The sequence below is a fragment of the Numenius arquata genome, chromosome 13 (genome assembly GCF_964106895.1).
Source record: "Numenius arquata chromosome 13, bNumArq3.hap1.1, whole genome shotgun sequence".
In the NCBI taxonomy this organism is placed as follows: Eukaryota; Metazoa; Chordata; class Aves; order Charadriiformes; family Scolopacidae; genus Numenius; species Numenius arquata.
Window position 1 is genome coordinate 6,753,096 of NC_133588.1, and position 16,188 is coordinate 6,769,283.

The window sequence follows — 16,188 nt, forward strand, 5'->3', positions numbered from 1 at the left end:
GTGGGTTTGGAGTTGGGGTTTTTTCCGAAATACTTACTGGGGCTTCTTTTCTAATTTTCTTTCAGCTGGCCAGCTTAGCCAGTCAGCGCACTTTGCTCTCCAGTTGCCATACAATGTGCTAGGCTTGGGCCGTAGCGCTAATTTCCTCGACCATTTGTATGTTGGCATTCCTCGTCCTTTAGGAGAAAAGGTTAGTTGAGATTTAAGACTGTCAAGCTAATATTTATGGTGTTACCTTTCCTAATAGAGTTTGGGTGGAAATACTGCTAGGGACACTTATTTTATTTTTTCAGAAGCAAGACTATCAAAGAAATAAGTTTGAATACAGAAAAGTGTGCCAAGAAGAACCTTGTATGCCTGTTTTTTGGGGGGTGTATAAGCTCTGAAGCTAACACTGAGACCAAAAGATGACTGAAGTTGTTTATAAATGTTAGCACAGGTATATAGTGCTTGTTTATATGGGAAATGTGTATTAGATCTGATGGTCCAATTCTTATGCTCTCAGCTGTAAGACTCCTGGGGTTGGTCTGGCCAGTCTGTAAACTCATATAATCCTTTCTGCCTCAGTGATAAAACCATGGTCAGTATGATGGGAGGTGGAGATTACTGTGATTATTTAATCCTCGGGTGAAACATAAAAGTAGGGTCCTGACCATTTTCAGTCTTTAAAGACCTGATGGTACTACTTTAAAGGTGTTCGAAGTAGCGTACTGGCCAAATTCTGATTTGGAGAATAGCTTTGCCTGCCTCCTTTGTAGAATTGGTTCTTTTCTTCTTTCCCTATTATGTTGTTGCCTCGTAATTTTTAAGCAGATGCTGTGTTTCATGTCAGCAGTAGTTATTTTGCTTTTTACTTTTTTTGTTGTGTTTTTTTTTTTAAAGCACTTTGGAGCTTTCAGAATAAAAGGTTTACACAAACGTAAGGGAGTAATCACTTATATTTAAAATAAAAAAAAAGCAACTAGGGGTTGGGTTTTTTTTCTCCTCTTATATATTTCAACAGAGAATGTCTTTGCTTTTAAGAATGTTGGTTTGTTAGTAATTGACACGGCCTTTGTTTTTTCTTTCAGTCCGTAAGGAAACAAGAATGGACAGCCATCATACCAAACTCCCAGCTTATAGTCATCCCCTATCCTCATAATGTTCCTCGAAGGTAACTTCATCATTTTGATTTGCACTTCACAAAATTACATTAATTCAGAGTTTAAGTTGGGCATTATGTGTAGGTTTAAAAACAGTCACTTTTATAGAAAGTAAATACAAGAACAATGGTGGGAAGGGGGGTCAGTTCTATAGATGTAGTTGCCTCTGTGATTAGGCAGAATACTTCTCAAGTATTTACACAGACTCTTAGGTAGTGCCCATAAACAATCACAATCTATTACCAGCTCATGCAAACAATCAAAGTGTATCACCAGCTCAACTCCTGTAAATAATAACATATTTGCTAGATTTACCAACATTCTTTTTGACAAATAGCAGGCATGGTAATGATTGAATCAAGTATTTTTGTTTCACCAAACATGCAATTTCTGTCTAGTTGTCTATAAAAGCTTTATTTCAGCCCTTCTGAAGGCAGTATCTGTTGCCACAGGTATGAATGTTTTTCTTTAAGTAAAGGTGAATGGGTTGGTTACGTGAGAGCTTGAACACTGAATTCACTTTGCAATTAAAATGTTTATCCCAGAGAGACAGCATGTTTCTCTTTGTTATTAGAGAAAACATTAGTCCCATATTCCAGCTGCTTTTTGCCGCTTGATCTACTAGTGAGGTCAGTTGCATTTATCATGCAGAAATGATTCTGACATCGGTTTCAGCAGTTAATTTTACTATAGGACAAATAACAGTTGAGAAGTGATGTGCCACTTGAGTTGCTAATTAACAAGCAAGCACAGGAATAACATCTGCCAGATGAAAAAAATATAGGCTTGAGGTGTTTAAAGGTATGTGTTATGCAAAAAAAATTCTGTCATATTCTCAAACTACTTTTGCCTTCCTCTAAAGTAAGTTTATGGACACTGTAGAATAGCAGAGGATAGAATGCCTAGAAGAAATCAGATTTCATAATAAACACTTAATTTTTTTTTTCTTTTTTAACATGGATATGTTGTTTCCTGAGAAGCCTAAGTGCTGCCTCACCCTAGAGCCTCCTGCTGACAGCGGTCCCATGATAGGAAGCTTGGAGTACAAAAAGGGTGTTAACTGAGCCTCAGGACCCCACAACATTCAAGGCCTGTCTTCAAGAGCCCTTAAAGTGCTTTATTTTGTTGCTCCAGCGTTCTCCTGCTATAATGAACTAGTTCTGTTGCCTACAACTGCACTTGTCCCTGGGTAAACTTCAGACAGAGAGATGCCTAACCAGCTGGACCCCATGAGCCTGCCCAAGAGGAGCTTCTCACGGGGAGGAAACAATCTGTCTTACAGGCTTATTTCACCCTGCTTCTCCAGCTCCCCAAGTCTCAGGCAGTTTTGTGGAAGGCTTGCCATTTTGCTCTGTCCTGGGCAGAGGCGGGAGAAAAATCTCCTAATGAGAAAGAAGGCAGTCCCTGAGGATATCCATAGCATTCCTGGAAAGTTAAACAGAAACTGAATTGAGACATGGCATTACCTGAAAATAATTATATTAAGCCATATATTTCCAAGTAAACACCATTAAGCTTCAGGCTCTAAGTATAGCCAGTAGCTTCTGTAAACCAAGTTGTTACCTGTCGTACACTAGCAGGTTCTTTTCATCTTGATAAGTTAAATCTGTTTTTTGCTTCCTAATGAACAGTAGTAATGTTTCCTTGGATTTTCTTCTTTTGTGTAGCTGGAGCGCCAAGCTGTATCTGACCCCAAGTAACATCGTGCTGCTAACAGCTATAGCCTTAATTGGCGTCTGCGTTTTCATCCTGGCAATAATTGGCATATTACACTGGCAAGAAAAGGTAAGCTTAATTATCTAGATTATTTTCTATATTTTCCATACTATTTAACATTTTCGAATATTTTACAGTCTTGTATGTTGGTTTTTTTGAGTAGTTTTAGACAGTGAAATTTCTGACACAAACTGCATTAATTCCCAAAAGGTGTTTATTATTAATTCAGTATTTACTGCAAGCTTAAAAATTGGCATTGTTTTTATTTAAGCTTTAAGACACTTAAAAAAGGAAATGAAGAGCAACATGGATAAGCTTTTTTCATTAAGCTGTTATTCCCAACTAAATGAGACAGTTTTATTTCATATCTAAGCTTTCTATTTTGCAGAGTTTTAAGGAGTACTACTTTGGAAAATGGAACATAAACTCAGTTTACTTATCTTGAGTTCTGCTGGTAATCTAAAAATAAGGAAAATGTCTTTTTCTGTATCTATCTTTGCTGATTGCACTGACATTAGCATTCAAGACTGTATACAGAGTCAATCGTCTGCATATTGGCTGCTTTGCTCTGTGTGTCTGAATTATACATGCAGAGTATAGAAATCCATTGATTTGAAGAAGCATTTTGAAAGGGGCCTTTCATGTCACAAAAGAAATGCGTTCCCGTTTTTCGTAACTATGCTCAGTTCACAATCATATCCAACTGGCAGGATTGCCAATAAATGCTACTACATACCCAAACCATAATCTTAGCTGTCAAATAAAATTACTGCACATTCTGACATGGTAGAACTGTTTGTTATTTTGTGCTTGTGGAAATAAAATGACCCTATTAAACATTCAGATAGGCTTTGCACATGCTTCATATTTAAGTAAAACACAAAAGGAAAGAAATACAAAGTATATGATGAATGTCCTTAGAATGTCCTACTGTACCAAGAAAGCATTGCTACCTGGTAGCTAGGACTATGCACTGGCTGGGTTTAATTCTGTCTCTAGCGCATCTTAAGCAACAAGAGTAGCAGAAAAAATATTTGGGACTTTGAGCTGGGGAGGGATTAACTATGTATAATCCCATCTGGAGAAATGGAGATTTAATGTCAACGTTTAAAAGAATTTTTCACATAATAACCCATGTATTGTAATGTAAGGAAACACTCAGCCCAGAGTGAGTGCTTTCTGAGCCATTTTAAACCCCATTAGGTATATGTGAATGAAGTGGTTTATTGGTTATATTATAAACTCATTTCCAACAGCTGCATCTTGCTCAAAATAGGCACAAATATTTGGATAAATTGTATGTATTTTCAGATGACTGTATAAACACTTTTAATTCCTATAATTTTCCAAGGCACTCCTATTGATTTTTACCTCCCTGATGCTTAGAAGAAATGTTGAGGTACAGAAGAAATAAGCATCTTGACCAAAGCTGTATCATGCATCACTGATGTGACTGGGAGTTAAACTCCAAAGTTCCTTGTTTCTAAGCTTGTTCTTGGTTTACTGCCTCTTTCAGTAATCCTCTCATAAAAATAATGTTCTACCTAAATGCTGGTTTCCCTTACAGATCTTTAGGATACCTATAGCAAAGAAAGAAAGGAGAAATGTACTGGCAGTTACAATCTCTTCCCCCAGGGGATATATCTGTCTGTAAACTGCAGTGGTTTATTCGGCAGTTAAAATAAACCATGTATTTTGACTTCTGCAGATAAGTAGGAGGAGGAGCCCTTTGTTGACAATAGTTCTTACACACTCATCTACCAACCAAGTATTGTATTGTTTAAATAACTTTAGGATTTAGGGAAAGTATGTTGCTCTGTCACATTGTAGAAAAATTTGATCCATTGGCGGGGGGGGAGGGGTAAGCTTTTAAATCTGTTACTATTTTCTATTTTTTATTTTTGATACATCAAATAAAAGAGAAATTGAGGAAGAATTTACACCGTTATTCATCTTACAACAAAACAGTCTGCTACATTAGCTAAGGACCTTGATTTTCCTGTATGCTGATTCTTTGTAACTTGCTTTGCGGTCTTGAGGCTAGTCGTGTGAACGCTACACTGATGAAAATACTGCGAGAGAAGTTTTGATGGATTCATCAGAGTATCAGTTACTGTCAAATTTGAAGTAGTAATTTTTTCAGGAAGCGTACAAGAAATGGAGCGAAAATTGCTTTCTAAGTGAGAGTATAAAATTTTGTGCAATGTGACAAGCATTTCAATGTAGGAAAGAGCGTGCCACTCCCTTCTTCCCACCCCATTTTTGACATTCAGAATACTACTGACATTGATAAAGTTTCTGCCAAAAAGCCAGTATCTTAAACTTCACTGACAGCTCTGCTGCTGCCACAAAATGCAGTAAAATCCATAATTAATCCAATGGAGTTGCTATCATACACAAACACAGTGTGATGAGGAAATGTTTGGCCTCGAGCCAAAGCAGATGACAAACTTTCATGGCAGAACACATGCACTGGTTTCTACAAAAATTGTCCTGTATATTTATCAACTGAGATACAAATCTGAATGCCCACACAACAGCATACTGTAAAGGCTTTTCTTCATTTTACTCATTAAAAAAAAAAAAAAAGTTAGGTATAAGCAAGCTAAAAAGCATTTAAATCTGTTTTGCTAAATTTTCTTATGCTAGAATTTACACATACTGTCTGTCATGACAAAAACACTTCTCTAGAAGAGTTCACACTACCCGTTCAGAAATCCTTTAAGTGCTTTCATACTCTGTTACTGCTTTAGAACACAAGAGGAGGCTTGTAGGAGAAGACATGTTTTTATACGTTACATGGATTATAGGTACAATTTAAATAGGCTTCTTTTTCCCAAGCACCATCCAAACTACTTTTTCAGCAGATCAATGCGTGTTCTGCATAAATAAGTAGGGAAATGCATCCTACCTCACATTTTCGTAATACAAACAAAAACATGGAACATTTGTCACCTGCTTGGTGCTGTTAATTGTTGGTTGAACTGCCATCTTTGTATAAATTTGTATTTAACAGACACTTTAAAAAATATTCTCATTTTAAGTGTAACACAGATGACATTTACAGTTAATCCAGATTAATTTTGTCTCAAATTTATAATGCAGGCTAAATAAATGCATATTAAGAAACACTCTTCATTTTTGAAACATTCCTTTTAAAAAAACATTATTAGAAAATAATGGGTCCTAAATGCTAAAACAGCTGAGCATTAACAGCAGAAGCCAATTTTGAGTAGATTATTGCTATTTCAAACTAACATCATTTAAAAGCTAATTATTGGGACTTTTACTAAGCTTTTTGCCTTTTGTCAAATGAGTGACTTGGAAAAAATCAACCATTCTGTGACATTTGACAACTCATTTCTGTAATAGTACTGCTCTGGATCCCACAAAGTGTTTTTTTATTATTATTTTTCAGAAAGCAGATGACAGAGAGAAGCGACAGGAGGCTCATCGGTTCCATTTTGATGCTATGTGACATGCCTTAATATTTATGAAGGAGCTACTACTCATTTGCTTAATTGAAATACTAAATTCTGATTTGTAAAATTATTACCGTGAAAATACTGCTGGTGTGCTATTTGTAAATGTTGCATTATTTGGTATTTATTTGGGAAATATTAAAAGTAGACCCGAACGTCTCACAAGGCCTTTCAGTTAACAGATTGTATATAATTGCATTTGGTCTTTATTTAACAGAACTGTAAATTTATTTTTCTTAGTAAAGGGATCATATTGCATGTACCATTGTTTACGTACCACCAATTCTTTAGTAATATTTGATAGAAAGAAAGCTGTGTAAATAAAATTCAGCATTTCAGCGAGCAGAATACTTTGTACCATGTGAATTCGTCTTGTCATTTATACATTCCTGCAAAATAACCTGCATTTCTGAAAGTTAAGCTCGAGCAATTTTTCAGATTACTTGATCATTAATTATTTTGATTGTACTAAATGGTGCTCAACCTAAAGTATTCTGTATTTTTCTTTGTTTCAATCTGTATGTGCAATAGTTACAGAATTTAAGAATTGGAGAACTGAAAGAAACCTGCAATGTTAATGCTAGTTCAGTAGCTCATCATGGGATAGATGCAGTATTTATGTGTGTTAGTTCTAGTGAGAAGACAACGCATTAAAAAATTAGAATCATAAAAATTTATCAGCATTACATAAACTGCTTTTACGATTAAATTACAACAACATTCATTTTAGAAAGGCCTAAAGTCATTATGAAAGTAACTGTTTACTTATAAGAATGGTACGGGATTTTTTTGTTTGGTTTTGTTTTTGAAGAAGTTAGAAGAACCATTTTGGAGTGGAAGGACAATGAGGATTGACTCAACATTTATTGCTAAGGGATGAGATATATAAAAATTAATTAAGAATTGAATAGGACACTCGGAGTAAGCCAGGTTACATTATCTGTGAACACGACTCTGCCCAAATTTCGTAAGGCCGTAATAATTACATAAGATGAGTAGCTCAACTTTATATATTTTAAATGGTGATAAAGTTACAATTTCTCAGTGTACTTTGGATCCTGACAGTCTCTAAAAATAATCATGCTTTTATTTAATAGTTATTCCTTAGTGATATGAGTTTACATGTTTAATTGTGCATTTAAATCTGTCAGTTTGTATTCCTAATAAATACTGTTTGATAAAGTAGAACACACTTTCTCAACAAAGCGTTGGTCTTAGAGGCAGTCACCGCCGCAGTAGGTATCTCCTGCTCTGGCACTCGCCCTGTAGCCTGCTGTCCTGGAACACTACTTGTACTTGTCAATACAGGAACAGAAAGGAGAGAGCAAGTACAAAGCTGAACTGATTGTGCCCACCCTGAATCACAATTTGTTACCATGGCAGTGCTGAGCAGTGACCCATTCATACAGCAGCACCAAGCCAAAAATCAGAAAAGTACTGATAAGCTGTCTGCTATGAAGTTCTACGAGATATTTCTAGTATGAACTGATCAGATGCCAACAAAGGAGACTTTCATATTACGCTACTATTGTTATTCAGGATAGCATATTTCCTTAACGCACACCTTTAGTATTTCTTTTAGAGTGCTATGAAAAGGTAAGATTTTTTTTAGATAAATATTTAATGCTGTTGGACTCTTTGATAGAATTTGCTCCTGGCAGCAACAATAATAATGGATTTCATAATTAAGAGGAAACACAATTCAATATATATTCTCATCTTTTTCAGATGGTTGGAGAATAAGGCTAAACGCATAATGTCACTGTGGCAGCAAGTTGTCTGTAGCCCTCTACCACAATATAATAAACATGGATTAGCCTCCTTAGGTCTTTTGGAAAAACAATTAGGAAAGAAATAACCTCATGCTGACATTTTAGCTGTTGTCAAGTTAACAAAACAATGAACTTGGTATCTTTTGCTTTAAGGTATTTTTGCATGCTCAATAGTGCATCATTTTATATACAATACATTACTGGTGCTTTAATAGCTTTCTTATAATAAAGTTTACCATAGGTTCTAACTACTCATAGCTTGGCTCACAACAGTATATGCATACTATTTTGAATTAAGGCATTAAATATTGTTAAACTTCTTGTCAAAAGGTTTCATGTCGTACTTTGGTTTTCTATTCTATAAGCATCAGAAATGCGTTTGGCTAAGGTTATTACCCTTCTACCAGTAATTTTAAGAGAGCAACGTCAATTAGAAAGTGTAGTTCCAGGTGATCATCCCAGCAACTGAGAAGTGAGAAATAGTTCTAACTACATAGATTTTCAAAATGCATCCACCATAACACAGCCCTGGTGAGAAATGCGCTTGGAAGGCTGCTTCAGTGTGAAATCTCACCTATATAAAAATACTGTTGACATGCCAACTGACAGATGGCTGTTTAAATACCATCTTTCTTTGTTCTCATTTTCCATGAGAAGCTTTAAGATTGAATCTTCCTACCAGATTTATCATTAATGCACTATAATCCCCCAACAAAAGAACCAACTTTTCTGCTGCAGATTAGTAGGCATATTCTGTGTGGTACAATATTCCTCCTATGATGAGGCCATCTTTCTTAACAGACAGCCGTATTAAAAACATTTGCTACAGTTAATTGAATAGTAATCACTATAAATGCACAAAGTAAATTCAGGACTCTTATAACTACTTTCAAATAAATGACCCCCTAAATAGAGCAGGAGAAGTCCACCCATAAGTTTCTACTATATGATAACCATCGGAGCTTAGTTTTGTTAAAGCTACGTAAAAGCATTAACCACGTCAGGTCTGAAGGTTTTAATAACCAAAATAATGACATTATGCTTGAAATAATGTCAAACGTTGCAAATAGTACTAATTCTAAAGGGATGGGCAAATTTTTTGATCAAAGACTGAAATGTATGTCAAGAAATCAAGAGCAATAGTGTTGTTAAACCTGAAATATCGCTATGTTGTTTCAGTAGCCCTAGTATCCATTCTAATTTTTTTTTTCCCATTCTGGCGACAGGATCTTTTTGTTGAGGCACTAGTAGTATCGGCCTGGGCTGTCACTTTGAAAACATTCAGCCACACAGCACTATTTTTATAATTACTTCCTGTCTTCAATGAAAAACGTGATCCCATCTATGATACAATCCATAAAAAATTTTAAAACACATATTAACCTTATTTTGAAATTCCTGAATTTCCCAACTGAAGCTAGAAAAGCTTGTAGGTCTGTTCTAATATTCAGATTTAATTATAGTGCCTAGCAGATAGGGAAGTGCGCAGTAAGCTTTCTGAAGACTATCGATATTCCTCATGACTATTTGAAAGTTTGCAGTGTTCTCAACTCAGTAGTAAAGAACAAGGCCAACTATACATATTTATGTATGATTATATCTTATGTTACCACACTGAGGCACTTGTATCTTCTATGATGGTCTAATTAGAAATTCTATATAACTAAGATTTATCAAATGCACCTAAATCCTATTGACAAACCCAGGTACCAGAACAGTTAAAATGTATCTCCTAACTTCTTTTCCTAATTATTCAGTGTTGACGTCTATATTTTTGCAGCCTCTTTTACAAACAATATCCAAATAGAGTATTCCTTCTTTTTATATGTCCTATATATTCTCTATGTCCAAGTGTAGTAAAAGACTGTTAGTCTAAGGCTATTTCTGATGTACAATCTGCTACTCAAGAGCAGCAAATACTTTCAGTAATATTAAAACTCATAGCAGAACAGCAAACCAAAGGAAGTTTTATGGAAGAACTGTTGGGAGGAGGCAAAACCAGTTCCGATAATGGAAATGCAAGCCTTTTATTGCAGCAGAGCACCTGTTGTACCTGACGCATTTAACTGTTCATGCAGGTATTTAGCTACACCAAAATGAGCGGTCCCATTGCCTTCCATGAACTACTCCCATTCAAAAATAATCACGATGACTCAATAGAGCAGCAGAAGGTTACACAACTGGCTGTCCAAAAGCTGTCTTCAACCTTTCTTAACTCCCAAACTCAGGTTGAATTAACTCAAGCTTACCACCAGCTTGACCCAGTGGCACACCATTTTCTTCCCTGGAAACTAGCGCTCCGTGGGCTCAGAAAATGGGAAGGGAAAGTTTCTTCAGACTTACCACTAGTTTGCTACAAAATATTCTAAAGCATCACTATAACAAGAACTCTAGCAAGACAAACCAACGGAAATGTCCACATGAAAAATTTCTCTGAAAGCAGCAGTAAATAATGGCAGAATATGCCCCAAATCTACAAGTTGATGCTGTTACCTGCGTCTCCCACACCAACAGCTTGGCAGAGCCCTGGGAAAAAAATCAGGATGGAAAAGCTACTACACTTCCCCAGGTGTGTAATAGCTCAACCTTCTAACGGACAAACTTGAAGTTCAACTTTTCAACTTTGACTGTAGCAGATTGGGTCTCTGCAATTACTACAAACTTGTATTAAGCACAAGATATTACTAGGTTTTTCTCCTATTTCATTGGTGTAAGACAATTACCCACAAATAGTTTTCCTGAATGCAAATTCAGCTTGAGATCTGAGAACCTGGCTAGTTCTCTCCTTTTTTATATCATCACAAGTAATAAAAATATCTAAGCCAAATTTTTCCATCAGCTACACTGGGCCTTCCAAAAAGAAGGGAAAAAAAAAAAAAAAGCAACCCCCTGTCTCCTAACAATCTGCACAACAGCAAAGTCAGATTTTAATTTTGTGCTTAGGTACTTGCAGAGAGGATAAAAAATTGTGGATGATACACAGATACGGTAGAAATTATTGGTCTGATAGATATTTTCTTGAGTGACTGTAGTAAACATTTTTGTTAGTAAAGAAAAAAATGCAAAGTAGGTCCACTTAATGAGGAATTCTCTTTATATAGGAGTTTTCACAATAGAATTTAACATTTCATCACACCACTATAAAAACATGGTTAAGAGGTGAACAGAGAGAAATTGCTTTATCCGTTACTGGAATGCAGCAGCTATTTAACAAATCATGGAAAAACTACCCTTTGAGAAGGACTGTATCATCTCTATTTAAAATTGAAAGGACAATTCGAGTAAGCGGAATAATATAATTATGTAACTTGGGATTTTGCCAGAGCATCAAGCTTAATACTTCATCAAGCTTCTTAGAACACTGAAATGGATCTGTAATACCCAGAAAAGCTCAGGACCCGTGCTGTCAGGTCTCGCCGGGTCTCCCCAGCGCCCCGTGGCCGAGCCGAGCGCCGGAGCGGTGGGAGGGAGGAGTGCCGCCTCCCGCACCTCCCGCACCTCAGCCCCGCGGGGCTCCGCGCTGGCTCGGCCCCCTGCTCCGCCGTCCCTCCTTCCTTAGTTCGCCATAACTGACAACCATACTGACTTGAAGAGCCTGAAATATTTAACTGATAAACTGAAGCAAGAGAATGACCTTTTCCAACGGGACGTGCTGACCTTTGAACATCGCAGGAAGAATTTTAACATTCAAGCACACAGCACCACTCCACAAGGAAAGCAGAGCTTCACCTCTCACAATCACGTTCAAGACTGTAGCGAAGCGGCCCTGCTCCTTACGCAGATGGAATCGCGAGTTGCAATTATGCATCTAATTTACAGTTTGCAAAATCCAGTGAGTCTATCGAGTGGGTTCCAAATTGCTTCCATGAAGTGCCTGAGCTCGGACAGCGAAGTTCCTTGTGGGGTACCCGGAGCTTCAGACTCGCACCGTTGTGCGCGACCGCGATGGGGAGAAAAGAGCTGCGTTAAGGGGAGAACGTGACCTCCCGCATCCTGCGAGCGGGGCTGGAGCCGGCCCTCGGGCACGGGAATCCCGCGGCCGCCGCGCCCGGTCCCGCAGCCCCGGCGGTGGACGGGCCGGGAGGGCTCCGACCGCCCCTGCCCGCTGCGCAAAGCTTTGCAACGCGCTCCGCGCACCCATCTAAACATCTCCTTGTTTCGATACTTCGGGATGCTGAGCAAAAGCTCCCAGCCTCGCCTAATTGGCAACTGTAGGGAAAAGACATCCTATAGGAAATACCCTGAGATACTTCAACCTGCGTTGCCTATAGGAGATTTGAAAAAATCTCTAATGGGCTCACATGTGTTGCTGTAATTTTACACGTAGCCTATCGCTACGGCAGCCTTTCGCGCCGTGCTCCCGGCTGCCCGGAACAGCGGCGGCTCTCGCCGTTAGACACCTCCATCGCCAGCTCGGAGGTATCCGGGAGGACGGGATGCCCCCGCGGCGGGATCTGCCGGCCGGGGGCTCCCCCTGCCCGCCCCGCCCAGCAGAAAGCCCTTCTCCCGGAGGTTACAGTCATCCCTCCCCTCGACATCGCCACCTGCCCCCACCTCGGGCTCTTTCCCTAAGTAACATCTCCCTTCACAAGCTAACCCGATGTGATGGATAACCAGAGGGATGGGAGCCAGGGCAGGCAGCAGGCTAAGTGCGCCTTTTTATTAACTTCTTGTAAAGTAATAGCTCCATTTTAGCTGTCACTCTTGTCAGACAACAGCCGCACAATAGCGTGTGATGGGCTCTTCCCGGCGCCTGAGCTGCAGGCAGCACACTGCAGCCAGGCAGGCAGCTGGGCACGCCGCACGGCTTGGGGCCGCACGGGCTTTCTGCCACGAGTGAGGGGGAGAAGGGGAGGAACAGAAGGCGAAGGGGAGGACCGGCTCCCTTTCACCCCATCGGGACCCCACTCAGATCCCAAACAAAGGCAGGCAGCCGGGATTCAGATTGACCCGAGCCAACGTCTACCGGAAAGGGGCCGTAGGGCTCGCCCGCTCCGCCCCGGTCGCCGCGGACGCGCTCCTGGCGGCTAGCAGCGCCGGGCCGCTCTCGGCAGACGGGAAAATCCCGGCAGACGGGCGGGGAGGAAGGGGGCTGGGGCTGATGCATGGCGGGGGACCGAGGCGGGGTGGGGTGCCTCAACGGGGCCACTACCGGCTCCCCATAGGGACGGAGAGAGGACAGCTGCTGCCCCGCCGCTGCGGCCATCGCCGCCCCCTCTCGACGCCCGGCCGGCGGGAGGAGCGCAGCGGCCCCGCCGGCTGCGGCTGCTTGCGGGGCTCCGTGGGGGGCGGGCACATGCGTACAAGCGGCTCATCCAGGCAAACACCCCTCACATCTTAAATGAGCTTCATTTGCCGGCAGCCGCTTCAGTCGGGCTGGGAGCTGCCGGGCTGCGCTCGGACCGCCTGACGGGGACAACACACACACGCACACACACACCCCGCCTTTGCCCCCCGGGGCAGGCCAGCCCCGACGGAGCCGCCCCGCTCTAGATGGGACTGAGCACGGCGGCGGCGGCGGCTCCGGGCTCGGGCGGCGGAGGCGGCTGAGCGCGCCCCGCGCGGGGGCGGCGGGCATGGCCGCGGGCGGGCGGGGGCCGGCCGAGCTGTAGCCGCGGGCCACAGCGCCCTCGCGGGGGGTCACCGCCGCGCCCGACCGCGGCCATGGAGCGCCGCTGATCGCAGCCGCCGCGGAGTCGCCGCCGCGGCCCGCCGGGAGACAATGGCCCTGCATAAACTCTGCTCGGTGCTGGAAGGTAGGAGCCGCGGGCGGCACGGCGCCCTCCGCGGAAGAAGCTGCCCCGCGCCCCGCCGGAGGGGAGAGCGCGGTACCCCCGGCTCTGCCCCGGCCGCCCTCCCGCCGCCAGCGGAAACTTTGGTACGAGGGGCACGGGGGCTGCGCAGGGAGCGGCCGCCCCGCCGCTGCCGGGGCTGCTCCTCCCGGGCGGCTGCCGCCCCCCACGCCGCCCCACCGCCCGGCTTCCCCGCGGGGCAGCTGGCGGGTGCCCGGTCCCGCTCTGCCCAGCTCCGCGCGAAAGCCAGCGCTGCGGTGCCGGCGGCGGCTCGGGGCTGCGGGGCGGGCGCTGCCGGGAGCCCAGCGCGGGGCCGAGGCGGAGCGGGAGCCCGCAGCCATCCCGGGCTGCGCCCGTCCCCGCTGGGCGCGGGCGGGCGGCGGAGCACCTCGCCACCTCGGTTTATGGAGGGGGGGTGGGGGGAGAGGGGGTGTCACAGCCTGGAGAAACGTGGGTCACGGTGGCAGCCCCGGTGCCCCGTGTATTCCTGAGACACACCGAGAGCTCCCAACGCTCCCGTCTTTTCACAGTAAAAATACTCTTTCTGCTTTCTGAACTCTCCTGACGAGCTGCCTAACAGCGATCAGGTTATCTTACTTGCTGTCGGGAGCAAGGTTTGTTTTCAGCAAGGTTGCCACCAAATCAGTCACCGGAGTCGCACGCCTGACAGGTATTCACCTGTGCTTCTTTTCCGCTTGAGGCTTTTAAATCTTGTTTCTAACTTCTTCAGGTTCAGAGGTAAACACAGCGGAGGAAGGCTCCTCACCCGAGCATTTCTTTGTCTGTGGCATTATTTATACAGTTCGACAACGGGCGAGGGCTTTCTGTTAGAAAATAAAGCTAGATATGGCAGTTAACCTCATGCCTCGAGAGACTGTTTCTAGCATTCTGTATTTTCTTTAGCAATAGCAGACTTGAACCATCAGGGATTATTTTTTTTTAATTAAATTACTCCATTAGGAAATTTTGGACCGTCTGCTTGCATTACTGAAGCTAACAAGGCATTACTGCAGAGTGGAGAACTGTTTCTCATATGCATTGATGTCCTCCCACGGTATGAAAGTTGTAAAGAAGTCTGTTATAAATCCAGAATGCTTCCACGGCCCATAAAATCCCATGTTCCGTGGCCTGAAGGACAGATGTCTTGAGGGTTTAAATATTTTTTCATTTATTTGCATAATAATTGAGAGACAGAAGATACTCTCAATAACTATCTGTCTCTCTATATGGGTGTTAACCATCCGCTGAGTTTAGATAACATAGGAACATAAGCCTTACGTGGGGGGAAAAAAGGCATTTAGATTATTTTTTTTGTACTTCCTATTTGAGTAACATAGTTAAATACCATAAACCAACCATAAAATACAACTGACACTCCTACTTCTTAATTACTTTCTACATACACAGATTTAATTACATTTCAGAAATATGTTATTGCTGCAAAGTTGACTATACGGGTTGACTGCTGAACAGACCTCATGCCAATCTTTTATAATCACACTACTGTACAGGTAAAAAGACCTTCTACAGGGAGTTTTTTGTATTATTCATAATCTATAAATTGCACAAAGCCATTAGTCAATAAGCTGTTAGTATTCTAAATGCATCACTTGCCATGACTACAGAAACAACTTATCATTACTGAGCATCATACACTCCCTTTTATCTCTTCTTCACTGGAAGTCTTCATATAGTCCGATTATTGCATCTAATCACAAAGAAAAAAAACCAGCATTCCTATAAATAGGCACACAGATTTAATCCCAAAAGGAAACTGTTGGGAATAACATTCAAAGTAAGTCTCTGTATTTTACAAGTTGCATCTTAAATTCTGCATGGAAGCTCTACCTACAGTGGCAGTAATTTTTTCCTCTCCATACAAATAGCTTTGTGTGCAGAACAGGGAGAGTTCTGCTAAACCATATAGGAAGTACAATGAAGCTCAGTATATTGTGAAAAATCATATATCCTTTAATAATACTTAGAAACTGTTTAATCTTCTGTTCTTAGTGTGGAATGCATATCTACATTTTCTATCATCCACAAAGGTTATATTTTTTGGCTGTAACCTCAGGGCAGAAGCAAGCCCACCACACTCACTTTGTGGCAATTCAAATTTCTTCTATTACACTTGTTCAGAACTACTCTATGTTCTTCCTCAACTATCAATAATAGGGGCTTACTTAAATAAACATCTTAAAATAATTCTTACTGCCTCTCTCTATAGTGTTCAGCAAAACTTTTTAAAGTCTCATCTGAATCCCATCGTCTTACATATTGATTA

The 16,188-nt window shown here is 41.7% G+C and overlaps 1 protein-coding gene across 1 annotated transcript in view; it reads left to right on the plus strand.

Annotated features, from left to right (window-relative positions):
• The window catches only part of ITFG1 (integrin alpha FG-GAP repeat containing 1), an 86,699-nt gene extending 78,262 nt beyond the window's left edge, over positions 1-8,437 (plus strand). The window contains exons 15-18 of the mRNA XM_074157939.1: positions 66-190; positions 1,071-1,153; positions 2,810-2,927; positions 6,277-8,437. Of these exons, the coding sequence (XP_074014040.1) occupies positions 66-190; positions 1,071-1,153; positions 2,810-2,927; positions 6,277-6,336 (386 nt within the window). The 3' untranslated portion in view covers positions 6,337-8,437. The remainder of the gene's footprint in view (positions 1-65; positions 191-1,070; positions 1,154-2,809; positions 2,928-6,276) is intronic.
• Positions 8,438-16,188: the final 7,751 nt, after the last annotated feature.